We start from the raw sequence: 27,580 nt of genomic DNA on the forward strand, positions 1-27,580 counted from the left end.
AACATGGCACGCGTAAAGATGGGTCTCCTGTTCGCTCTGTGTCTCCCCGCGTTCTTCTTCGGCGTCTCCCACAGCGGTGGCATCTATGAGCGGGCGGCGGTCCCTCGCGCCGTGGCCCGCTCCGTGGCTCGCATGGACGGAGACGTGATCATCGGTGCGCTCTTCTCCGTCCATCACCAGCCGTCTTCGGAGAAAGTGGCGGAGCGGAAGTGCGGGGAAGTCCGTGAACAGTACGGAATCCAACGGGTGGAGGCCATGTTCCACACGTTGGACCGGATCAACGCCGACCCCAACTTGCTGCCCAACATCAGCCTGGGCTGTGAGATCCGGGACTCCTGCTGGCACTCCTCGGTGGCCCTGGAGCAGAGCATTGAGTTCATCCGGGACTCCCTCATCTCCATCCGGGAGGAGAAGGACGGTTCCAAGTCGTGCATCGACACCCCCTCCAACCAGCCTCCGCCCACAAAGAAGCCCATCGCCGGGGTGATCGGACCAGGATCCAGCTCCGTGGCCATTCAGGTGCAGAACCTTTTGCAGCTTTTCAACATCCCGCAGATCGCTTACTCCGCCACCAGCAAAGACCTGAGTGACAAGACCCTGTTCAAGTACTTCCTGAGGGTGGTGCCCTCAGACACCCTCCAGGCACGGGCCATGCTGGACATAGTCAAGCGGTACAACTGGACCTACGTCTCCGCAGTGCACACCGAGGGTGAGACCGCATCACTCACTGCTCTCAGTAGAAAATCACCATGATTTGCCAACAACTATAGGTTTTTCTGCTAGTGGGTTTATAGTGTCCTCATCATCATCAACTTTGATGTTTTAATTACCCATGCCATCATCACTACAACGTTCTCAGTGATTAGTGTTCTGTGTTTGAGTTAGGTACATGCATTTTATCTTATTTTATGCTTTAAGCTTTTACAAATATTTTGAGATGTTTTCCACCGACACTTTAAAATTAAGTGTCGGTGGAAAATAAAAAGGCCCATTACATATTTGAAAAGATAACCAACAAGGTGTGCATGGACCATCTAAAATAAAAGGTTTTGCTATCCTCAAAATATCAATTGTTTTTGTTTTGTTGCTATTGGCCAACTTTGCAGTTACAATTCTGTGTTTGTCTCATAAGAGGAGCTGAATCTCTAAGAAACTTGGTTTCTCATTTACATCTCTGTCTTTGTCTGTCGTGCTCAGGCTTTGTAGCGCAGGTAAATGCTTTCACACGTATGCATATGTTAGTAGGATTTTTTTTTTTGCAGTTGTCTGGAGTTGGGGGTTGAGTGGACTTTACTTCAAGCATCTTCCCACACATCCTATTCCTCATCGTACAGCTGTGTGTGTTAGATAACCTGCACTCGGGGATGGGCTGTATGTAGAGCGGATGTTGAGAAAATGTTGGGTGGTGTCCACTTTTGTTTCTTGGACAGAAATATGTACTACTCTTTCCTGCTGATTGATGCTTCTTTATAAAATGATGTAGCATTTGGAACCAATGCTTGAGGTTCTGGACTGTGATATCACAGTCATCGTAGCAAGTTTCAATGGTCATCTCCAAAGACTCTGGCGGCAGTAGTATGCAGTATCCCATACTGACTATTTTCTTTTTCTTTTTTAGTACTCAGCAGCACAGCACACTGTGTGTTGTGTTGAAACAGGAGCTAAAAGCGAGAAAAAAGAGTTGGGTAGACAGAGTAATTAGTGTGAAGTGAATTGTGTCCAGAGCTTTTCATTAAAGTCTTAGTGAAACACAATCAGTGATGGTCACCCATATAATGCTTGACAGGCTACATTACCCAAGATCTCCCCCGAGGTGCTGCAGACTCACAGGGAATGTAAACCATCTTTAGAAAGTCCTATTTGGAGAGGGTTGCTCACAGGTTGCTATCAGATAGATGAAGAGAGGGAGTTAGGGAGTTGTAGTACCAGGAGGCATAACTAGGTGGCGTCAACTGTCTGACCTTCAACATACCTGCAGGATTGAAGTCATAACTTAAGAGTAATGAAAGACCGGTCAGAAGAAGTGTGGGTTTGACTGAAAGTATCATAGGCGACAGTAAGAGAGATAAAAGTAAGATAGTTTCCAACCTAAAAAAAAGTTTGAGGTACAAATGTGTTAGCTTTAATTTGAATGTATCTTCTTTTAACAGTCCATAAATATACATCCTAAAGTTGACCATAGGTGCAGCTTTGTAAAAGTCGATAACCGAGGAGTTTGGAGCCACAGTAAATGTTCATTACTGAAACTTCCCATCATAACTTGTCCAATACAGACCTTGCAGTGACCTTTGTGGAGCTTTAGTTATCCTCTGAAATACTGGTCACACTTTGCTTAAACTCATGTGAGTTTTCCCTCTCCAGCACCTTAGACGAGTTATAAAGGCAGCTTGTTCCCGTAGCAACAGCTAGGGTCTGTGAAAATGGTATAAATTACCTGTGCGATTACCATCGGTCGGGTAGGAATACTCTAAACAGGTTTTTCGATGGACATTGTCAAGTGGGATGGCGACAAATGTACCACCACCCACCTGTCTCACAGCCTAGATGGAAAGAGTGAAAATAATTGGATATCATTATTTCCATTTAGCTGTGGAAGAATGAAATTGACTGAAAATATCATCAAAGGACTATTGGAAAAAGCAACACATGGGCCCATTGTGTGCCAGAGTAAACGTATTACCGTGGTGCCTATTTCTGCTGCTGTCCTTCTTGCTCCATAAAGTCATGCCATGTGCAGTGTGTCCCTTCATCATCACCCATATAAGGGGCATCCAAAGGGTGGACACACACACACACATACACGCGCACACACACACACACACACACACACACATACACACACACACACACACACACACACACACACACACACGCACAAACCCATGTGTTTGAGCACGCACAAGCCAGTGATTGGATTGTCTGTGTAATCCAGCTCTAATGCTAAAGAGCCGCGGGCTTTTCCAACGATCCAGATCGTGACACATTAGTCAAGCAACAAAGTCCAAATGGAAATAGAAGATTTAGACTCAAACTGCTTTACAGGGGTCTTGATTGGCATGGTGTGCAGTCATACAAGGATAGCTATCTTTAGGCTATCCCTTTTGGCTTTGATTGCAATCAGTAGCCAGAAAACCATCTGACATTCATTATCAGAGGGTCACAGAGCTTCAACTCATTCAGGATTTGATGCACTGCTGGGGGGTTCTTCTTTAAGCATAACGTTGATTGTCCATCAGTGTAATAATTACAAATGTATGGTTGAAATTACCCGCACTAGTCTATGTGTTTTTGTAAGTAACAAGTCATATAATGCTTTGGCAACACTAAAGCATTGATTGGGTCACTTACAGTAAGCAAATATTGCCCCATATTTTTAGCTCACAATTAGTGAAAATGCCACAGTCAGTGTATTGTCCATATCCACAATGGCTCATTAAGGAAAATGGTATAAATAGACAAAGGAAAATGTTTTTCTGTTAAATTCAAGTCAGAACAAAAAGGTTTTCGGGCTGAACTGTTACTATATAAAAACAGTTTATCTTCTTCATCACCTTCAGGAAACTACGGGGAGAGTGGCATGGAAGCCTTCAAGGAGCTGGCCTCTCAGGAAGGCTTATGCATTGCCCACTCGGACAAAATCTACAGCAACGCGGGGGAGAAGCACTTCGATCGCCTCTTGAGGAAACTACGGGAGCGCCTTCCCAAAGCCCGCGTCGTGGTGTGCTTCTGTGAGGGCATGACTGTCCGAGGTCTCCTGATGGCCATGAGGAGACTGGGGGTGTACGGGGAGTTCCTCCTTGTTGGCAGGTATGGATGTTTTTTTATTATTATTATTATTATTATTATTATTATTATTATTATTATTATTATTATTATTATTATTATTATTATTATTATTATTATTATTTTTATTTTTTTATTTTTTATTTTTTAGCTTTTGGTTCACAGTGAGAACATCTTGGCAAGAAATCGGTTTACAGGCTGAGGCTAGAGGGATGCGAAATGCTGCGTTGTCTTCCTGATGTGCATGTCACCAAGGCAACCAAGACGAATTAGACCACATACCAGTTGCGCTGAATAGAAATCTTCTATACTATAGCAATGAATAATTGGTATTTCTGTCACATGCACACAACTACGGAGGGAAACAATGCCTCCAGTCCATTTTCTCCATTTTGGCATCTCTCTTATTTATTTTTTCAATGCAATGACAGTCATTGCATAGTTGGCGATCAAATAGAAGCACACATACATCTATTTGAACAAACAAAGACTATTTTCAATCAATGTGAATGGGAAGAATCTATCCCTCCTCCGATTACCGCTCCTGTTTGGTTATTCACTCCATCTTCTCCTCTCTATTTTTCCACTGTTCCTCTCTTTGTCAGTCTGTTAGTCAATGCTGAGTGACATTGACTGACTGTAGCCGTCATCTTAGTAATTAGGAAAGGGCAAGTAGAGTCGTCTCACACTTATACAGCGGCACATTTAACACATTTCCACTGCCATTTCAGAGATGGAAGAGGCACCAGTCTGTTATGGCGGTTGTCAGGCGTATGTTACAGTACATAAGGAAGACATTAATAAGACAGCTAAGAATGACCGAGTTGTGTCGCCTGGTGTAGCAGTATTTGTTGGAGATTTGGTGAACACTCTATGGGTGCAGCTCAAATTCTGAGCCATCATCTTCTGACAGGGAGAACACGATGGGGATAAAATACGGCACAGTAACTTTCATCTTTGCTGTGCGTTGTTCACACACATTGCATTTTTCAGATTTTTGGTTTGTAGATGAGGACACTGTTAGGGTCCTGTCAATCTTTATGGGCGATTTTTGGTTGGTAAATTCTACAATTTTCAATAATTCATGGAGACATTAAACCTTGCTGTTTGACCTAGTCAAAGGGTGAGTCAAGAAAAATAATTCCATGCAGAATGTATAATTGTATTTCAATTCACTGGCTCTTAGCAACAGATAGATACAGTGGTCGTGTTGCATTATGTGTGGTGAGGTTGGTAGAAGATTGTTCCGTCTTCCACTTCAATGGATTTAACCCCTTGTGTATGGACATTCTTCACTGTGAGATGTTACTCTGTGTAGAAAAAAAACTATTAAAAACACATCAATGAGCCACATGTGCACTGGATGACATGTTACTTCAATACCATAAACACTGGCACTGCAGGAGGTCCATCCGATAAAAACGTATACATTGACTTGTTGAATGGCTACAATATCTAACTGGCATGAATAGTGAATAGGGACATTTGTTGCGTTAGATAAAATTAGTTTTTGCCGTATATAATTTCCTTGTTTGGACTTACATAAATACGTGGAATTGTACCGTCTAATTGACTCCTCTTGGCATGCACTAAGGGATTTGCTTCTTGTCTTTACCATTATCCTTGAGGAAGCTTTTCCCTTTTCCTGTAATATCTCCCAGTGGTGGAAGTAAAGAGATGACAGGTGCAGTTCTAACCAGACTCTGTTTATGTTGTGTGTGTTATATTCCATGCATACGTGCACGTTTATATTCTTAGCAGGGGAAGGCTTTTTCCGATGAGTATATGCCTTTTAAATTATCCATTATAATGACACTCTAGGGTTGCAACCCTTCCCGTATCTCCCCTTTTCTTTTTCCTCAATATGAGATGGGAAAGTTGGTCTTTTTTTAGCTTTTGTGGAAGTCTCCATGGGCGGAAGAATTGCTTCTGGGTCAGAGAAAGAGAAAGAGAAAGAGAAAGAGAAAGAGAGAGAGAGAGAGAGAGAGAGAGAGAGAGAGAGAGAGAGAGAGAGGAAGAGAGCGTGCGCGAGAGAGAGAGCAAAAATCACTAATGGATCATCAAATCATCAAATGGACTTTTTTGACATCTATTGATCAACTTAATGAAGCTTGGCCCATCAAAGGAGAGCTTTTTTTCTTATTTTACCGTTTCACCTCTGAAGAAGCCTGCTCCATGAAGTCTGTGTGAGTGTGTTTTTGCACAGAGAGCTACAGAGAGTTGGAATGACGTAAGAAACGAAAATGTGTCACAACAAGAGGAGAGCAGATACCTGTAGACCAATCTGTACACAGTCTCTCTTTTATTACAGCAAATCAAATTTTACGGTTGCCATCAAAACTCTTTTAGTATGAAAACTGGTAACGTAAAGCACTGGTAAAAATTTAAAGTGGATATTTTACCCTGAAAAAAGTCCTCACATACAGCTTTCAAATCCACATCGCTAAAAAATGTGCAAATGACAGGAAGCATTATCCAACCATGTTTCCTCATGGACAGACAGGCAGTGTTGAGAAGTTTTCAAAGATTTATTTCCATTTAGATATAATTTTACGTTAGAGCATAGAATCCCCTTCAGGCCAATCAGTGAAATAATTTAAAGTCAAAGCCAAAGTGTTTGCAATTTTACATTACCTAAGGAAAGTCAGTATAAGTTGTGAAGATAGCAAAGTGCTTGCATCAGTTTACAATAAAAAAAATGTGAGATGACATCTTCCCATTTTATTGCACTTGGCACCAGTGTTGGGAACGTTACTTTAAAAAAGTAATTAGTTATAGTTACTCACTACTTGTTCCAAAAAGTAACTGAGTTAGTAACTGAATTACTTTATAATAGAAGTAACTAGTTACCAGGGAAAGTAACTATTTGCTTTAGCCTACTGTAAAAAAAAAAGTTGCTATAGGCCTATGTCAACAAATCTGGATTTTTCTGAGCAGTTTTCACAAGTCAGTTGAAATGAGTAGAACAGACAGGTAGGCCTACTTGTATGCTACATAACCTTTAATATTTATTGCACATCAACATACAGAAAGATGTTTATCACAACAAAAGTAGTAGAGGAAACTGCTGAATGTAGGCTACCGTGCTGATCTGCTATATCACTGGATTCACTTCAGGGGTGTCGGCTAAAACACCACTTAAGGCCAAAAACGTCAGACTATGAAGCATGAGACGATGAGAGGAGGAGTACGGATTTATCCTATGTTTATTTCCTTCTTTAACATGCACAGAAGCATACAGATCCCAGGAAAAGACAAATAGCAATATTCGGCTCGTGATGACACGCTAAACAGCTGTTGCAACTGGCGAATCGCGGCCGTTTAATAACGTGCATAAATTATAATTTGTAGAGATCGGAAATTCCATGCACTTACTCACAAGGGCGATGCAAACAAACTCAGGGAGAGCACGTTTCAACCGTGGATTGATAGGTGGTTACTGCGGGAACGTGCACTCTCGCACAACAGTGAGAGAGAGAGAAAAATAAAATTCACTAAACAGGCGCTCTGGCTGACTGACGTGACGGCGCAGTTATAATGTCATCCACACTGAATAAAACACAACTTAAAACACACCGGTCTCCTCACTAGCAATTTTTGTAGAATGAAGCCAGGGGTGCGTTCGGATTACACAGTTTATTCAATCAATTCATAGAAACGCACCGCATTTAACGTTCAGTAACGATAACGGCGTTGTAACGCCGGAAAAAGTAATGAGTTAGATTACCCCGTTACTGAAAAAAGAACGGCGTTACCTAACGCCGTTATTTTAAACGGCGTTATTCCCAACACTGCTTGGCACAAACTAAACCGTATAAGAGATGGTGTACCAGACATAACAAGAAATATATTTTGAAGCTCCAAGAGTTAGGGAGTGTTTTGTTTTTTCCACCACATCTTATTTAGACATCATGGACACCATAGAGGCAGACCAAAAAAAAAAAGAAAAGTTGGACACGCTGAGAGTTTTGAATCTGAAAGCTTTTGTTATTGCCGGTCAACTAACCTGCTCTTCAGACAAGGGCCAGGTGTGGCAGCTTGCGCAACCCACTTTATCCCTGACCTGCAGACTATACTCTGCATCACTTCAACACTAAAAACCCACTTTGCTTCCCCATTGTCAGTCAGAGGGGATCTTGTCTTGCCTCCATTGCTCTATGACTGTACAGGCACACGCAGATACACACACGCATGAAGAGACAACATTCAATCCATGCACACACTCTCTGGCACACAAATACGGGGACACACATTCCAAAATGGATTAGCCATTTCTTTGCAATGAAGAAGACACTGATGTGTCTGCCTTCTTGTTTTGTTCAAGTACATTTCACAAGGATTCGGTTAGATGAACAAAACGTATTCTGTTGCTGAGCCAGAAAGAAGCAGGAAGCACAGGAAATGTCTTGCTATAACCTTGGTTCATTCTTAAGAACAAACTGATTAAAGGACTGAGATGGAAGCTGGTTGGTAAGCAGATGTTTGTCGGTTAAGATAAATATGAGTAGACTTTGTATTCTTTGGCTTTTCTCTTCATCACAATTTGCCAGGAATTCAATGTTCACCATACCTATTTAGAAAATCACTGCAACAAGAATGATTTTAGATTTGTGCGCATGTCACAAAAGTGAGTCAGCCGCCTGCCTGACGTTCCACATCCATATCAAACTTAGAGTCTTTCAGCCAGTAGAGACGTGCATTAATTGTCGGCTGTCTTCTGAGCCATAAGGGGAAGTTCATAAAACTCTCATTACATACTGAAAAAATGTGTGCAGTAAAGTACACCAAAAGAAACTGCCTGTAAAACTGAAATGTATAGGACTTTTTATATTCGTAAGAAACTTAAAGCCTTGACCTTTTTGAACAGAGATGAAATACTCAAAACATTGTGCAGATTGTATGCAAAAAAATTGCCAGAATAGTGTTGTGTTCTTTCGGGTCCCATCACCCTGACAACTCAAAAAAGTTGAAAAAGTTTTTATGTTGAAATAGAATCCATGAAAATATGTAGCAGTGTATGTGTGTGTGTGTGTGTGTGTGTGTGTGTGTGTGTGTGTGTGTGTGTGTGCGTGCGTGTGTGTGTGTGTGTGTGTGTGTGTGTGCGTGCGTGCGTGTGCGTGCGTGCGTGTGTGTGTGTACTGTGTTTTTGTAAGATTTCCCTGAGGCAAACACAATTAAATGCTTGCAGTTGAACAATAAATATTACAATTCTCTTTCAGTCCTTATATTACTGAATTTGCACCTGCTCAGTTATTTTAAATAGAATAGCCATTTAATAGTTTTCTGCAGCTTTGGAAGCTAGATATACATCTACTGCACAGTGCAAAATGTTATCATTCCCTCTCTGCCTGTTCCCGAGCACCGAGCCTTTAGTTTCTGAATGGCAGCATGAAGCGAACCCACCCACCCATTTGCCCGCCTGCTTGTTCGCTTGCAATTAGCAGTATTTGTTTTTCTCTCTTCCTGTAATGCTGCTTGAATATTGTTATTACTAAACATAATTTGCATAAGCTGCTTTACAACACGTAACACTCATTTCTGCCCCCGTCTTACACACACAGTTTTGGTCTGCCTCCAATTTTTAAATGCTTGATTCTTGTTTTTTTTAAATCATGAAAACATGGAAACTGTGACAGCAAACGTGTATGTTCTGCCTTTTAGCAGGGTACGACTGTGTCTTTTGAGACTGTGCTGAGGTGCAAAGAAAGCTGTGAACCCATATCGTGTGTGTCATGTGAATTTCTTCATTTGGCTCTCCTATTCCTATCTGTAACAAAGCGACTCAGGTTTTGCTCTGAGCTTGAATACATGAAAGGTTTAGAGCGCCGGAGAGATAGAGAGCGAGGGAGAAGAGTTGTGGCGCGACACATTTACTTGCCTTTTTTCCTGTAATCTCTAAGGCTTTCATCTCCTAACCATTTTAGGAAGAGGAGAGCGCGTAGGATGTGGACTTCTGCCTGTCGACTTCTTCTTGTGATACATTTGGCAGGAGAAAGGGGCATGGGAAAAAAAGAGACCTCATCTCTGGCAAAGGCACTTGCAGCAACACCAGAATACATGGGTATCTTTCTCGTCTAGAATTGAAGATGTTGAGACTTGAGTTTTGGTTTCTAGGCCATGGTAAAAATCTGTCTATCATAAATTCATCTGACCAGAATGTTATAGAATATATTTTGATTCATATAAAGGGTTCGGATCACAGGATCAAGTCAATTCAAGATGGAAGAAAATGATTTCCATTATTTAGTAACTTGATGGCTATTATTGGTAAAGAGAAGAAAATGGATGAGTTTTCTTGCTTTACATACTTCAGGACTGTGTTGCGCCTAAAATGGCACGCAGGTTTTTCTGATCATCCGCAATCCTCCTTTTGCCCTTTTTCAGGATTATCTGGAGATGTGTGTGTGGCGTGATCCCCTTGGCTGACAAGACACGGCACTCTCTTAATAGGCTCACTTTCCAGAAAGAGCTTTCTCTCATAAGGCTTTCCACTCAGAGTACAATGGCGACCGGTACATTAGTTATGAATGTAAGGACTCGGAGAGCAAGAGAGGAAGTGTGGAGGGTGGAGAGGGTGGGTTGGGACGGAGAACAAAAAAGCTGAACAAAAGTGATGTCGCGCACCAAGCATCTGTCCTCTGCAGCAAGGCCATCTACATGTAAGTTTAGTGAAAGTATACTAGGGGTCTTCTCAATATGATTTGTGTCAGTGAGCAAGGCAGGATTAACTGTAGCACTGGGATTCAAGGATTGTGTGCTTCTGCTACGGTCACCATGGAGATTTTGTTTTGGCTCATCGTGGCATAGAGTTGATGTGATCGTCTCACCGCAGATCTGTCATTCAGTCTGTCAGCACCCGCGCTCCAAAAAACACAATAGTCCATTCTCTGAAAAAATATGGCTGACGTCTGTTAAAATTCCTACCAGCAACAACAACAGCAACAAAGATTGTAATTACAAGATACGGGCGCCCTGTCTACGCTCATTCAGTAATGGAGCCCTGCTTGCGTACACGCGTGTGATTATGGAGCAGTACATTCGAGTGGAGTTAGGATTCGTGATTGCGTCCGTTGTGTTCCTGTGAGTAAGGGAACACAATGAGATGCATTTGAATATTTATAACACGCCGCGCTCTGATGTTAATTGAAAGCAGCCACACATTGTCAAGGACATCTCTCTCTTTCCAATTGAGGCCCTGTGTTCCCTAGTGCGAGGGGATGGGTGAATGACATTGAGTGATCAACAATAGCACACTGGCTTTGCATCTGGACATAGTTGTCACAGTAGGATTCTCAGAAGCTGAAATGCTTCCTCGTACAGACAGCTAACATGTGAGCGAAATGCATGGATATATGAAGATATGTATAAGCTATTACCAGTAGAATGACGATTGATTAAAATGAAGGTAGCCTAGATAGATAGATAGATAGATAGATAGATAGATAGATAGATAGATAGATAGATAGATAGATAGATAGATAGATAGATAGATAGATAGATAGATAGATAGATAGATAGATAGATAGATAGATAGATAGATAGATATTCCCCTTTTTCTCCCCTAGATAGATTGAATAAACTATAAAAGTATATCTGGTATACTGCACTGTATATATTGGTTATGTGGAAGACATTTTTATTTTACATCAATTAAACTAATCTTATACCACCTTATTTTAAGTTAAACTGATTTTCTTTTTTGTTGTAAATGGCAATTATGAGAACCAGTTGCTTATTATAAGATCATGTCCACAATCAGTCACTCCCGCTGCTGATATTGGATTCAGAGAAGTCATGGGGCTTCATAGTGAATATATGTCCCGACCTTTGGTATTAATAAGCAAAAAGGATTTGTGCGCCTGTCATTGTAGAGGAGGTGATCCCCCATTTTAAATTGAGGCATGATAAATAAGTAAAAGCAGCTTGGATGGGTTCTTAAAAGGTTCCTCAGATCACCCAGTGTCCTCTGTGTGTCCCACCAGACACAGAAATAAGAGGAATAGAGGAGAAAAGGGGAAAGGGAATATAAAGAAAATGGAGATGTTTTGAGATGTAGAATGACTGTAGTGCCTGTCTGTTTTACATTAGATCCAAGACTTAATGAAATTACCTTACAGGTGGAGTCAAAATCCCCTTTTGTTAAAAAACAGCTCTGTAAGTGGGTATATGAATAAAGGGTATGTAAACAAAGGGGCCCCACCTTGGGTAGAAACATACTGTACCTGTTCACAGAGCCTAGGCTGTGTATTAATACACATTTTTTGCAGCATGTACACAGTACAGACAGGTAGCGCATCGTGAGGAGATATTCACTGATTTTGACAAAAAGTGATTTTGACAACAAGTGTCCACCTTTAATTAGTCCAGTACACATTCCAGTGGTCTGTGAATGGCATACGGATTAAAAACTGATATTACATTAACCACATTAACTTTTATTTTCATGCTGGCATAGAGCAATTAGGGAGCTTGTGACTCCCCTATCCTCCCCTTCCTCTTTTTAAAGTAACTCTTCCCATTCATCCCTCCAGGGGAAACAGCGCATGTGATTAAATCTCTGCCCTGCCAATTAATTCATGGCTTCATAAAAAATATACAAATGTTCTATCAAACTGGAACTGGATCATCCGGGAGAGTCGGGGGGGGGGGGGAGCTCTCTGTCTACTCACTGTTGTATATATTGTATAAATCATCCAGCTGTTGGCAGGCTGCACTGCTCTAAACAATGCCACTCACCATAGAGTGTCAGTACTAAATCATCTTACTATACACATCCCATTATTAAGCATATGGATCAAAGGAAAAGCAAGCTACCGCTGACTTAACAGAGATAACTACTGATTTAAATGATGTATTAAATGTATTTGCAAAGTTGAGGGTTTTAGATACATGAAATTCAGTTTGTGCTTTTTCAGATTATCCTCACTCTTGTGGGTTTTACTTATTTGCTTCCACGGTGGCCAGAATAAATTTGTTGTTTAATTGTGGCCCCCTCACCCCTGTGGATAGCATTATGATGCATTCGGAAGTCACACGTTCTGAGGTCTGATTCATGGTATGTTGGCTGCGGGTCATGTTTTTTTATTTAATAACATAGTAAATAACTTATTCTACTGATGTTGAATTAAATGAGTGAGTTTGAGAGTTTAGCAAAATTGTGCTCACCAGGAGAACAGCAGCAAACAATCTGTGTTTCGTTTTTCTGGACAAACAACCTCTTGTGGTTTGACGAAAAATACCCGTCTTCCTTTAGAAGTAAACATGGAAGAAGGGTGACATTACTCCACCTTAAAACCTCGGACGGGTTGGGTGGTTGGTTGGTTGGTTGGTTGGGTGTCTATCTAACAATTTGGCTCCACCCAACTTTTTCATATTGGTACCCTGGAGGCTGGTTTTGCTTTACTGGCCTCCTATCATAGTGGAGTTACTTTGCACTTGCAGTGACTTTCTTGTTCTTGCTGCCTTAATCATAAGCACAGTGTTCTTAATCATAAGCGCAGAGTTGACAGATGAGACTAAGCTCAAATAAAATTGAATGGCTTTTTAATGGTCATGCGGGTACTGGAGGGCATTGCTCATAGGCTGGGCAATGACAATATATCTATTTTGTGTTTTAGAATTCCATCAACAAGGATTGTTGAATTAACAATAAGTACTGAAAACACAGTGTTGGCATTTGTGATAAAGTCCCTTATATTAGCATTGCTGTTAAAAGTATCTTGTATTCAATAAATTGCCTTGAGTGAGTCACCAATCATCTTCCTTATGTTAAAGGTTGAAACTAATGTTAAAAATAATATAAAAATGGTTATCATTTTAGGTGTGCTCTGATTTAATCTCTCAGTCCTATTGTCCTTGTCGGTCTCCAGTGCAACAACCAGGCAGAACTATTAACATACTTGAGCAGCGTTGACACACCTTAATCTCCTTAAATAGTTATCCCTCTGGTAGATCTGACACAGGTTAATGCAGTAATGGGCCTTCCAACATACAGCGTGAATGGGGCCGAACACTGAGGTGACATTAAATCAGATTTTGTCCCATTAGGCGTCCTCTCTGATGGCCCCCAGAGTTTTGATGAGCTGTTTGGACTTCTGCCAGAACTGCCGATCCTGTAGAGGGGAGAGCGAGAAGAGAGAGAATGTCACTTTTACTTTCTAGCACCAACAACACAGTGAGAAACAGTAATGCCTTTGGTGCTTCGTGCATTATTCATGTAGACTGTTGAGCAGCACTTCTGGCCCCTTTCTCTCTATGTTCATATAAAAACAATCTGTTTTCCGCTCCTCAGTAAAGGACAAATATGACTGCATTGTATTGAATCAGACCATTTTTAAAGATGCAGTAACCCTGTCAGATAACTGAGATAAGGTGTGATAGTGATAAACAAGTGCACTCAACAGTAAGGTGATTTTTCTGTCTGTAAGAGAGAGGGAGGGACAGAGACAGTATTCACAGGGAGTGAATGAAGGAAATATGGACCGGATAGTTAAAGGAGTAGTTTAAAATTTTTAATTTGAAGCTTTTTGCCTCACTCTCTGGCTCAAGAAAAGGTGCGAGACCGTTCCTGTTACTGTGCGTGCATTTTTTAAAGATATTTTTTTTGCTTTTTTATGCTTTATTGATAGTGTAGAGACAGAGTTGAAATGGGGCAGAGAGGGGAGTGACATGCAGAGAACGACCGCGGGCTGGAATCGAATCCGGGTCCGCTGCTGGCCGAGGCCCATGGGGGGGGTGGGCGCCCTACCAACTGAGCTAAGGGCGCCCCCGTGCATGCATTTTTTTATGTAGAAATGGGCAAAGGTCGCTCATCCAGGTTAACATAGCTCAAACACTGGTAGTCAAGGGGAGCAGGTCAAAAGATAAACTTCACAACATCACTAAACACTCCTGTGTGCTTGTTGGGACTTGTTTTTTTACCACGTTATGTTGCACTCTATATTTTTACACATTATGTCATTCAAAAAGGACATACCTAGTGCCTGTGATGGTCAAGTACTGTATGCATTTAGCTCTAAACTATAGAGCGCAACATAACCCTTGACTACCAGTGTTTGAGCTGAGTTGAGGATGAGTGACCTTTGTCCATTTATATTTCAAAAATGCACGCACCGTTACAGAAACGGTTTCTGTCACCTTTTCATGAGACCGAGAATGAGGTAAATAGCTAAAATTGTAAAAAATTTAACTGTTCCTTTAAGGACAGGAAAATTAAATGCACGTGTTTTTTTACACGGTAACCTAAATTCAATTAGGAGAGTGAAAAGGGTTGAATCTGTTGAATTGTTTCTTTATAATTTTAAATGCAGCAAAAAAATACAGCAAACCTTTGTGAAGACTTAACAAAGAGATAGCTGTAGAATCCGAAGAATAAGACATAGGTTTTAGTGTGATGTGGATAGTGCATACTGCAGTCATTTTGCCCTCTCGCTATTTCCCAACACTGTTCTTGTCTCCAACAGTATTGGTTCCAGATATACAAGGGTTATTAATTTTGTATTTAATGGATAGCCTAGTCCACTAAACACCATCCTTCACTTTTTTTTTATTTAGACAATTTTTCCTCATACCTTTTCATCATCAGGTATCTCAGGACACCTTTTGTCAACTTTCACACATTCACTATAATACTTCATTATAATCCCTATACATCTCCACATGAAATCTGTTATGTTTTGTGTGCATTTATGCAAAGATGCGAGGGTGTGTTGTCTTAGCGGCATCCCACACGCCAAAACATATCCAGCTGGCTCTAATTGCAGGAAGGAACCATGTAAGAATAGGTGAAAATGAGACACAAAAAAATTATCAATGTAAAGCTTGGCACTGACAAATAAGATTAGATTTGCTGGCCATTATTGAATATGTATGAGTGGCAGTAGTGGAATGCAGATGACTAACAGCTGTGTCATGCTGAACATCTTCCACCTACTGATATCAGCCTACATTATGTTTATAAAAACATACCCTTTGGGGGCTATTGGACTTGAATTTACTTTCATTTGAATTTCTTTGTTGAGAATAAGGTGGATATATTATCATAATATAAGTACTGCCTGTGTGGTGGTGTTTGGGGTTATTCTCTATGCCAAGTTGCCCAAAAAACGACTAAAAACAAACCAGTGATGCAACCATTGCACTGGGTGATGTTTACTTACCTTTGTTGCAGTGTGAATACTTGTTAGTGCACCAAATGTGTATTCATTCACAGTACACACGTTTCATTAGAACTACAATGTCCAGCTTTCGGAAATGACTTTGCCTTTTTTAATTATTTTTTTCATACTATTTTAAAGCTTTGTCAACTTCTAGATGACATGGACTCTATTTTGAGGATAGTTTCCAAACTGGCCAACCTCCTGCTCCCCAATATATGTAGGAATCCATATGCTAGAAAAAATATACTAGCTCTATCCTATTGGTTTTAGAGTTTCCACATTCTCACAAATTTTCTTGACTGACGGTAATGCTGAACATAATGGTCAGAAACTCTGACCTGCACACACACACACACACACACATGCACACACACACACACACACACACACACACACACACACACACACACACACACACACACACACACACACACACACACACACACACACACACACGTCTTTATCCATCACCCAGAACATCCCATGGGTGAAAGGTAATTGGTTCCATGGTGTGCCATACCTAATTGATGTGTTGCTGTCAAGGTAGCACAGGTATTTCAAGGCAACAGCCCGCAGTCAAGATCAAAGGTAAGGAGACACAGGATAAAATAAAGCTCTGTAGACCCATACTGGCTCGGATTAAGAGGAAGAGCAGAGCGTTGCTGTTTATCTGTTAATTCACTTCATTAGCGTCTCCTGTTTCTCTTAGAGCCCACTGGCCAGCTGCATGTCCAAATGAGCGCGGTAGTAGGGTAGTAAATCTCGCGACATAGGGTTCCACAAGCAAACAAACAAACAAGCAAGCTGTAGGGATTGTGTAAAGCCTACAATTACAGTTGAGGCCCTTTTGTTTTTCCAGATTTCCATCCTTAAATTGAGGATTGCTGCAGCGGACTTAAGTCCAGCCTCCAACCAGTGCTGCTAGGCTAATTTAACATCGAACAGGGATAGAAGAAGCTGTAGTCCATCCACTTGTAGTAGTCGTGGAAGCTCATTATTTAAATTTAAAACAGCACATATTGGTCACCAGTGAGGTGCGAGCTTCACTGCTGACGGCCAAACGTTCTGTCATTGTCAGTGGTGGTTCGGTATAGTCAGTTAAGCCTGCAGGATTTGGTGTAGAAGATGTTTCTCTTACATGTAGACGTTCAGGACGTAGAGCAGGTTGTCCACTGATCTCAGGGTTGGTGGTTGATCCTCAATTCCTCCTGTCCACATGTTTAAGTTTCCTTTGGCAAGAGGCTGAACCCCAAATTGCTACAAATGCTTAGCAAGCACGCTGTTGCTTGCCATCAGTGTGTGTGAGTTTGTGCCTGAATAGGTGATCGAGGAGCAAATAAATGGTAAAGCTGTTTGGATAAAAGCACTCTTTAAATGTCTAATGCAATTGACCAAAGAGCTCTGCGGCCCTATCACCCTATAAAAAGATAGAAATCATCAAATTGAATACAGAGTTTACAGTTGTCATGATTGATGCCCCTCTTGTGTATTGTGTTATTGGCATGTCAATGAATCTTCGTCAGCAGCGAAGTGTGAATTATTATATACATGTACAACAACCCTATAAAAGAGTATCATCACTGTCTCGCGTGATGCCTCTTACTCTAAGTTATGACAATGTTTTTCATAATATTTTACCGCAATGGTTATTTCATAGCCTCTTCCTGTCTTCCTCCTGCAGTGATGGATGGGCCGACCGTTATGAGGTGGTGGAGGGTTATGAACAGGAAGCCGACGGAGGAATCACCATGAAGCTCCAGTCAAAGCTGGTCAAGTCCTTCGATGACTACTTCCTGAAGCTGCGTCTGGCCTCCAACACCAGGAACCCCTGGTTCTCCGAGTTCTGGCAGTACCGTTTCCAGTGCCACCTGCCGGGCCACCCGCAAGAGAACAAGAATTACAAGAAAGTCTGCTCCGGTGGGTGACTACTACAGATATACAGTATTCATATGCTTTTTTGTAGCAGTTTTATATATTTTGTTCTTATGTAGGCCTATTGTTCTCAAGCTTTGTCATCTATTATTTGATGTTACCGTCAGTGAGAGCAGAGGGTTAAAGAGCACCAGATTGCCAAAACTCATGAATAATAACAAAAACGTTTTTTTTTTTCTCTCTCTCTCTCTCTCTGATTTCCTGTCTGAATACTCTCTCTCTTTGCTCTCAAAAGGTGATCATGGTAAATTGTGTTCTTGACTTGTTAATAGCATTTAAATCACAAATTCAAACCTAATCTCACAATGAATCCAATTAAAAAGGAAATGGTAAAATTAACACATCAAATGACCGATGCTTACGAATGAAATTTAAAAAAAGTGCACAGCATGATTTTTCAAATGATGAATGCAAACGATTAGTGGTGTGTGTGATACCTGTTATTATCTCAGTACAGTCACAGTTCCTGTCATACTTACTCTGTATCACACCTTTACATAATATTCTTTAAGACCTTCAAGCTAGTGAGTGCATTTTTCTAGTCATTTTTCTATGGTGATTACTTGAATCTGAATTGCACCCACACTTTGCTTGATGGACGCGTTCTTCAGTAACACTCATAATACTGTTATTCAATCAAACGGGGAGATGTCTTTATCCTGGCAGTCTCATCAGGCTCTCCGCTAGTATTGCATCATTCAAACTCTGATGTGAGGCTTGGGGCTTGTTTATATTGTATGAGTAATTGAAAGGAAAAACACATTTGATTTTTTACACAAGAAACTGCACAAGGAATGGCTCACCCAATGCACACTGTTTTGAGATAGATCACATCTCTTTGGTTCGACTGTATGTGCATGTTGATGATCACGTCAAAGACAATAAATACCCATACCTTTAAATCACTTAAGTCTTAGGATGCAAAGACGTCCTGAACATCAGAAGAAATACCTTCATACAAGGATGCAAAAATGTAAACATGTTCCGATTTATTTTTAGAATGTCCCACCCTGCAAAACATTGAGGTTTCACTGTGGGAAAGTGTCCGTGGCTGGCTGATTATAAAGTACAGCCAGTCATGGGACTTTCCCAGGCAATAGTTCTTCTCCACATCTATTGTCTATTGAACTTTTAGATTTTTTTTTTGTTGATTTCCTTGTATGCTAATATAATTTTGCAGCAAAAGAAGGTTCTGTTTTACATTATATTCTCTATGACTGGTTCACATTTCATCATGCATTGCTGAAAACACCAGATGTATTTTATTGGCACAGTGCAGCTGCCCTTTTACAGTATACACAGCACAAAACTCCAGACAAACAAGACAGGATTCTTCAATAGTTATTCAAACGTCTTCCATCCTTTCTGATTCCCTCTTCTTTTCCCCCTCTAACAGGAAATGAGAGTCTGCATGACAACTATGTTCAGGATAGTAAAATGGGCTTTGTCATCAATGCCATCTATGCCATGGCCCATGGCCTCCACGATATGCATAAGGAGTTGTGCAAAGGGCAGAATGGGCTCTGCGAAGCCATGGACCCTATCGATGGAAGCAAGCTCCTGGACTACCTGCTAAAGACGTCTTTCGGAGGAGTTTCCGGAGAGGAGATTTATTTCGATCAAAACGGAGACACCCCAGGAAGGTAAGAGAGCGGGGAAGGAAAGTAGAACAAATGGAAATAGAGATTCCATATCATCAAAGTGCTTGTAATCTTTGAATTCATCCCATATCTAACATACTCCTCCTACTCATTAGCACACACACACGCACATGCACACACAGATGTGCACCAATCTTTGAGCACAAAAAGGATTTAATTAGTTTGGAGCGGAACAGATTCAGTGGATTGTCCGCTGTGGCAGTCACTTTAATCTCTCTGCACTCCCACACACATCAGTTGACAGTCAGAACACACAGCCATGCATGTCATTCCTCCTGTCAAACTAGAGGTCAGGTGGAGAACATCCCGGTTCCATATATAAATGAGGTCACAGTGTGCACTGGCATGAGCTCTTGATGTCACACTATCGGGGTTGTACGCTGTCTAAGTGACTCTGGGTAAGATAAAAAAGGTTTTACTAAGCTGTTGAGTCATTATCATTAAATTATCTGTCACTCTCTCCTTCTCCCCGCATTCTATATCCCCCTCTTCTTCACACTTTCTCTGTCTGTGATCTTTCACCCTCCTCCATTCTCCTCCGTCTCTCCATCTTAGCGTATTCTTTGTAAATGCGATTTTTGCTCAAGATGTCCTCCCCCTGTCCTGGCCTCTGTCTCATCCAGGTATGACATCATGAATCTACAGAGTGTTGCTGATGTGGGTGATGGTCGCTATGACTACATCAACGTGGGCTCCTGGCACGAGGGCATGTTGAGCATCGATGACTACAAGCTGTGGATGAACAGCAGCGACATGGTCCGCTCAGTCTGCAGTGATCCCTGCTCCAAAGGACAAATCAAGGTAGAGGGATTTTCAAGTAATAAAATGAACTCATCCAGAGGGTAAATTAGTCAACTTTAGGCAATTGAACCTGAAGTCTGAAAAAAAAATCAATAGTCATTAACAGTGGAGGATTTGCTTAGTGAGTCTGGGGAAATGGGAGCGCTAATTCAACAGTGTTTCAGTGTAAGTATTGACTAACAGAGCTAATTCAACAATGATTCTTCTCTAGCTAATTTTGTATTGTGACAAGTATACATTAAGTTTCGGAAGGGAACTTAATCTTAATCAAGTCTTTCCGAGTTGTCAGGGAGTGGTAAAACCCCACATTTGAAGGAATATAGAGGCAATCTATTGACTTAGACGCTGTACGGAATCATGTCAGTATGCTAACACGCTGACAATTATAATGCTAAAAAGTTGATGTTAAGCAAGTAATTTCTACCATTGGCACTATCTTAGTTTAGCACATTAGCATGCCAGAAAAGCTACACAAACCACAGTCTTTTTGCTTTTTACAAGAGTTTCAAGTCTTATCAGTTTACGTTAAATCACACACAGAGTTTAAGTTTGCACAAATCATGATACAGTCTGCTGTGCCTTTCACTCTACCTGTTCAAGAAGATAGCGTTTTCAGGACAGTCAATTATGACTATCCCTGAGGGAGGGTGCATCCTCTCTCCTGCCTGCTCGTGCGTCCCCCATTCTACCGTCTTTGTTTCCTGCCCCACTTGTCACCCTGCTTTACACATCACAGGGCTGCTAACAGCAGAATGTAAAAGCAGCTGCCCTTGTTTTATAAACAGCATGTCAGGGGCTCGAGAAAAAAAATAAAAAATAAAAACAACAACACATCCTTGTCTTTGATATCCCCTCGAAGCCGATTACTTATTCATGTCAGGGTTTGATTAGTGTTGTGACTGGCTGCTAATACTGTATGTCTGTGACCCCTGAGTCGTTCATGCGTGGCCTCTCTCTGTGTGCAGGTGATTCGGAAGGGTGAGGTGAGCTGCTGTTGGATCTGCACCACATGTAAGGACAATGAGTTCGTCCAGGATGAGTTCACCTGCAAGGCATGTGAGCTGGGATGGTGGCCCGATGATGAACTGGCAGGTAGGGACATGTCAAAAACCAGACACATTGAGCTGAATCGATTTTTTTCGTTTTCATGAACAATATTCATCCATACTCCCCATTTCTTCCTACACCTTTAAGCTCCTGTAAAACCCAAATCCACAAACCCCTTCTAAGTAATTTTGGGGTGGGGGGGGGGGGGGGGTGGGTTGCATGATAGTAAGCATCTGAAAAGCATTAGGCATATTTATCAATCCAAATGAAATATATTGTCATTTATGTTTTATACACTTACAGGAATTTGGTTTAGCTATGGCGGGCTATGCTCTGGTTCCTATAACACGATAAGTATTTTCAACCAATCACGGCAGTTCTCTGCCCGAACGTTCTTTAAAAACAATGACTGTTGCCATGGAGAACGCTTGATACGACCACGCCCACACAGTCCTGTCAAACGGTCTAGGCAGTAAAAAAAATAGTTTATTTTAACTAAGTTCTACAGTATTAACGAACATTTATTTTCAATCAGATTTTTCCTAAAACTAATTAAGAAGACACCCAACTTTGATTTCATATATTGATTTTTTACTATTCAGACCAGGTTTGCAGAGGCTTTAACTAACCTGCACGCATTATTTTAACCATTTCTTGTATTTGCAGATAAAGCTAAACCTATCTTTTGCCATTTTAATCTAATAACACTTATCACACTAAAATGGCACAAACTCTCTCTCTGGCTATTTTGTTCCGTCAAAAATCACCATGATCCTGTAAGCCCATTCATACTTCACAGCCTGACACCTGCCTCTATCATCCAAGTCTTATCATGGCCCTTATTTCTTAGCTTTCTCAACCTCCACACTCCTCCCTAAAGGTGACAGTGCTCACTCACCTCCTCTCTGCCCTTTGCCTTGCAGTGGCCCAGTGGTTGTTTTGGCAGCGAATGTAAAGATTCGAGTGGAGCTCTCAGGTTCCCAGGTGTGAAATCCTATTGCAAGAGGCTTGGGGATACTATTTCAGCAGACTGTCGAGAAAGAAATTCTCCCTTCACTATACAATACAATACATGTCCCTAGTAGGGCTGCAACTAACGATTATTTTGATAATCGATTAATCTGTCGATTATTTTCTCGATTAATCGATTATTAATCGATTAGTGTTTTGGTCCGTAAAATGTCAGAAAATGGTGAAAAATGTTGATCAATTTTCCAAAGCCCATGTTGACGTCCTCAAATGTATTGTTATGTCCAAAACACACAGATATTTCAGTTTACTGTCATAATAGGATAAAAAAAACTGAAAATATTCACATTTGAGAAGCTGAAATCAGAGAATTTGGAAATTTTTTATTAAAAAATTACTCAAAACGATTAATCGATTATCAAAATAGTTGGCGATTATTTTAATAATCGATTAATAATCGATTTGTCGATTAATCGTTGCAGCTCTAGTCCCTAGTGTCTTGAGAATACGAATAGAAAGATTGTCTATCCTATTCATAGAGTGAAATTGTACTGTCCATATGTTCACAAATGAGCTCATTTAGGGCAGGACAAACTTTTTTTAAATGATTTTTTTTACTTATTCTTTTACAGAATTTCATTATGGTTCTTGAAGTCAAATGTGAATTTTACCAGACACAATGTAGAGTAGGAGGGTCTGTGATCTGTGTCTTTGAATTATGGAAAGGCCTTCCAAGAGCTTAGATATGACAGTATAGGTTTGAGAGGAATTAGGTATTTGAAAATCGTGTACGAACAAATACAAGTGCGTTTCATCTTTGCCGGCCGCCCTTGTCCGTTTACATGCAGTGTGACTGATGCCTCTGAAAGATAAGCTGCCGTGGGTGGTCAAAAGAAAACATGCAACAGCTCACTGCAATACACTTCAGACTCTTCATCCTGAAGTGCACTTTTACAGAAGTGCTTTAAATAATACTTAAATTCCAACAGATGATTTAGCTTGATCTAGTGTTGAAAATACCCAAGCTCCCTGAGGTGACAAGTTAGGGGGTAGGCTACTTTAAAATTTCACATTTCTCACGATTTGACATATTGGGAATTAGCTATGCAGACCAGAAGTGGGTTCCTCCATGCATAGCCTTGCTTGTGATTGCAGTGACTGTAATGCTATAAGCGGCAGCATGTCATTTATGGAGTGTTAAGCTGTGGAAGTCCAGGGATGTCAGTTTTTCTCCCATTAAGCTCTTCATACGAAGCTAGTATGCAACTGGTGCGGCAGGACAGAGTTGACACACAAATCCACATGGCGGCACATACACATTTGGGATAATGTTAAAAAAATTAGAGAAATCTGACAGAAGTGGAGCTCTCGGTATACAGTATGTATGATGATACATGCAAATGAGTTCCTGTGCAACTTTAGTCCGTCTTGGAAGACTCTGATCTCTGCTAAACATCTGACTTAACTTTTGTCTCCAGTCTCTTTTCACCTTTTTATTACATAAAAAATGTACAGTAGTCCCAACAAAAGATTAACCTGACACAACCTCTGCTTTTTTTCAGTCTGCTATCCCCTACCTATCAAGTATCTTGACTGGGCGGATGTGGAGTCCATAGTGGCCGTGGTTTTCTCCTGCGTGGGCATCCTGATCACCTTCTTTGTCACATTCGTGTTCATCCAGCACAGTGATACTCCTGTGGTGAAGTCCTCCAGCAAAGAACTCTGTTACATCATCTTGGCTGGCGTCTTCTTGGGCTACATCTGTCCATTCACCTTAATCGCACGTCCTACTGTGGCCTCCTGCTACCTGCAGCGGCTCCTGGTGGGCCTCTCGTCTGCCATGTGCTACTCCGCTCTGGTGACCAAGACCAACCGCATAGCGCGCATTCTGGCAGGCAGCAAGAAGAAGATCTGCACCAAGAAGCCCCGTTTCATGAGTGCCTGGGCCCAGGTGCTCATCGCCTTTATACTGATCAGTGTACAGCTTACTCTGGAGATTACCCTCATCATTCTGGAGCCTCCTATGCCCGTCAAGTCCTACCCGAGCATAAGCGAGGTCTACCTCATCTGTAATACCAGCACCGTAGGCATGGTGGCGCCGCTGGGCTACAACGGACTGCTAATCCTGAGCTGCACCTACTATGCCTTCAAGACGCGGAACGTACCGGCCAATTTTAACGAGGCTAAATACATCGCCTTCACCATGTACACCACCTGCATCATCTGGCTGGCCTTTGTGCCTATCTATTTTGGCTCCAACTACAAGATCATCACCACATCCTTCTCCGTCAGCCTGAGTGTAACAGTGGCACTGGGCTGCATGTTCACACCTAAGATGTACATTATCATCGCCAAACCAGAGAGGAACGTCCGCAGCGCCTTCACCACATCGGATCAGGTGCGGATGCACGTTGGAGACGGGAAGGCTGCGCCGCCATGCTCCAGCAGTGGCTTCTTCAATATGTTCCGCAGGAAGAAGGCCATATCCGGCAATGCCAAGTGAGTGACCTTTTATGTTGTTCACTTCATGCTAGATTCTGTGTTGTTTCTTGGGGTATGTCAGTGATTATTAGAGTATAGATTTCAAACATTTAAACTAGACATAAGACTTGCATATAACTGTTTTGAGATCCACAGCAGTGAGTGACACATGGACAGGTGTCTAAAGTAAGACGTGGGGCAGAGTATGAGAGTGATCCCAATATGTTTACGTGTTGTCTTTCACCCTTTGTTATGCAGCCTGTCTAATCTTCTAACCCTCCAAACTGAACGGCATACTGTTTGCAAAGTGTCCAGGCTGGCAAATGTTTTGGCATGGGGGTTATTCAACTCCTCCCTGGAGAGCTGCACTGTCAACGGAGACACAGACATACATTATTTTATTATTATTTACAACCAGGGGAGAAATGTAGACACTCACTAACCAGACAATCATACATTCTCCATCAAAGAGATGGAGTTGTTGGAAAATGCTCGGTTTAATTTGTAGCTTCTTGCATTGAGCAAGGCTTGATTATCATGAGAGAAATAAAGGTACAAGTAAAGCAAGTAAACATTCTTAATATAGTCGAGTTTTTTTTGACAAAGCCTATCTGGGGGTTTAAAGTATATGGGGAATTAAAGGGATCACTTGCCTCTAGGATCCTGTCAGTCTTGAAATGACATTGGCCAAATCAATGTTTTTGACAGTGCAGCCCTCCAAGAAGGAGATCTGCCACCCTGCTTATTTTGGTTTCTCCTGAATTAACCTCACATTTAACTTTTCTCAGCATGAACGCCCCTCACCTTCACACCTGTCTAGCCAATCACATTAGAGCCAGCCCCCCTAGCTCATTCTGCACTAAACTCTGTATATGGTCTAAAGGCCACTTCAGGCACAAACTTGAAATAGTGAAACGCATGTGTATGAGCAAGTATCTAAGGCTGGAAGGGAATGAGCTGGATGCTAAAATGGTTGATGCAATTTGAAGATCATAATGCTGTCCACACACAGCACATTATGAATCACTATTTTTTGTGAAGTGCCTCAGTCGACAAATTTGAAAATCTATTTAGGAGTGAACCCCTTTAGCAAAAGCTGTCAATGCCATGTGGTTTTAAAGTGTTTTAACATGCATCGGAAATGTTAAAAAGAAATGCTGTGCTGCTCTGCTGTGGTATGTTGCTGCTCTGTTGATGCTTGCTTTTTCCCCTTCCGTTGTTTTTCTGCAATAGTAACTTTGGGTCTCTATCTCGTTCATAGTTCTAATGGCAAGTCTGTGTCATGGTCTGAATCAGGTGCAAGACACCCTCCGAGGGGGGGGAATGTGTGGCACAGACTGTCTGTGCATGTGAGGAAACAGGAAGCCGGCTTGAATCAGACGGCGGTCATCAGGCCCCTAACTAACACCCCCGACCCCCACAGTTGTGAGCCCTCCTCCGCCTGCGACCCTGGCACCCATCTCCTTCCCCCTCAAGAACCTGCCCGTGGCGCTGCTAAGCCTCTACACAACCCGCCGGAGGAGGACGACCGCCAGGGTGCTGCGTGCCGCCCACCCTGGACTCCCACTCCCTCCGGACAGATGCAAAATAGGCCGGAGTCCGATTTAGATAAGCCGGCTTCTCATTTGCCCTCTCGCTCGGCGGGGGGCCGCACCGCAGAGCGCTTACAGGGGGCTGTGGTGGACACACACAGCTCCCATTTCCCCGCACTGAGTGTCAACGACGAGCCTTTGAGCTTGACAGCGTCCCAGCTTCCTTTAGTGGGGGCGTTTGAGGAGGAGGATGAGGAACTGGACCTCTTACAAAGCTACATTTATGCTGCCAAGGAGGAGGAGGACGAAGGGGAGGGTTTGGATTTACTTGGGAACAAACCCGTTCTGGAGGATACCCTGGCCCTGTCTCCCCCGTCCCCCTTCAGAGACTCCGTGTGTTCGGGGGAGTGTGTCAGCGGCTCCCCCGGCATGGAGTCCATGTTCGGCAGCCCTCCGAGCTCAGTCTACACCTCGACCATCCTCCAAGACTTTGCACACAGCTCCTCAACACTGTGAGAGCAAAACAGGCACTGACATGATGACACCATCACAATCACACACACACGACATGACATGCTTTTCCCACACACAGAAACATACATAGATAGACACTGTACAACATTATTTTAGTGTATCGTTTTAAGTTTTGAATATTTATTTCATGTTTAAGCTCTCTCATTTGCTTGCTTGTTATTATTATGCTGCATTTATCAGTAAAGGGTTAATCAAAAAAACGTGGAAAGTGGAAAAACACCAGGAATCATCCACGAGTGCTTACATTTCTGAAGTACTGTCGCTGCACAAAGCCTTTCTGTATAATGTAAAACCGGGGAACAGTGCCAAAACTAGTGGGTTCTCATGCCAATTTCTGATGAATTAAGCAACACAAAATCATGGCTAAAGGACGTAGCTGTGGTTAGAATAGCAATGGTGCCATTTAGTTGTATATGAGGAACAAATGGAGTGAACAAAAACAAACAATTATTTGTGTTTTATATGTGCTGATTGTCACCGTGACACTGTTGTAAGATACAATCAGAGACCAAACTGGCTTCTGCAATAGATCAAGTGCATTTCACGGCAGTTTTGAATAGCTCCGCTCTTCTCCGCTCATGCGTGTGGCAGCAGTCGCAGCTGCACCGAGAAAACCGATTCGCTTTTTGCCTTTTTCCTCATTCATTAATTTTCGCGTCAGCTTGCACTCATCGGAGCTCAC

General features: G+C 41.9%; 1 protein-coding gene across 1 annotated transcript; it reads left to right on the forward strand.

Annotated features, from left to right (window-relative positions):
• Window positions 1-26,880, forward strand: grm1a (glutamate receptor, metabotropic 1a; the record flags this gene model as incomplete). The annotated part of the gene is made up of 8 exons (XM_080048003.1): window positions 1-709; window positions 3,558-3,807; window positions 17,623-17,858; window positions 19,270-19,516; window positions 20,158-20,335; window positions 21,301-21,427; window positions 23,914-24,850; window positions 26,094-26,880. The coding sequence occupies exons 1-8, from the start codon at window positions 4-6 to the stop codon at window positions 26,878-26,880; spliced, it is 3,468 nt and encodes a 1,155-aa protein (XP_079904129.1). The 5' UTR covers window positions 1-3.
• Window positions 26,881-27,580: the final 700 nt, after the last annotated feature.

The sequence above is a fragment of the Ammodytes marinus genome, assembly GCF_949987685.1.
Source record: "Ammodytes marinus genome assembly, chromosome: 19".
Lineage (NCBI taxonomy): Eukaryota > Metazoa > Chordata > Actinopteri > Uranoscopiformes > Ammodytidae > Ammodytes > Ammodytes marinus.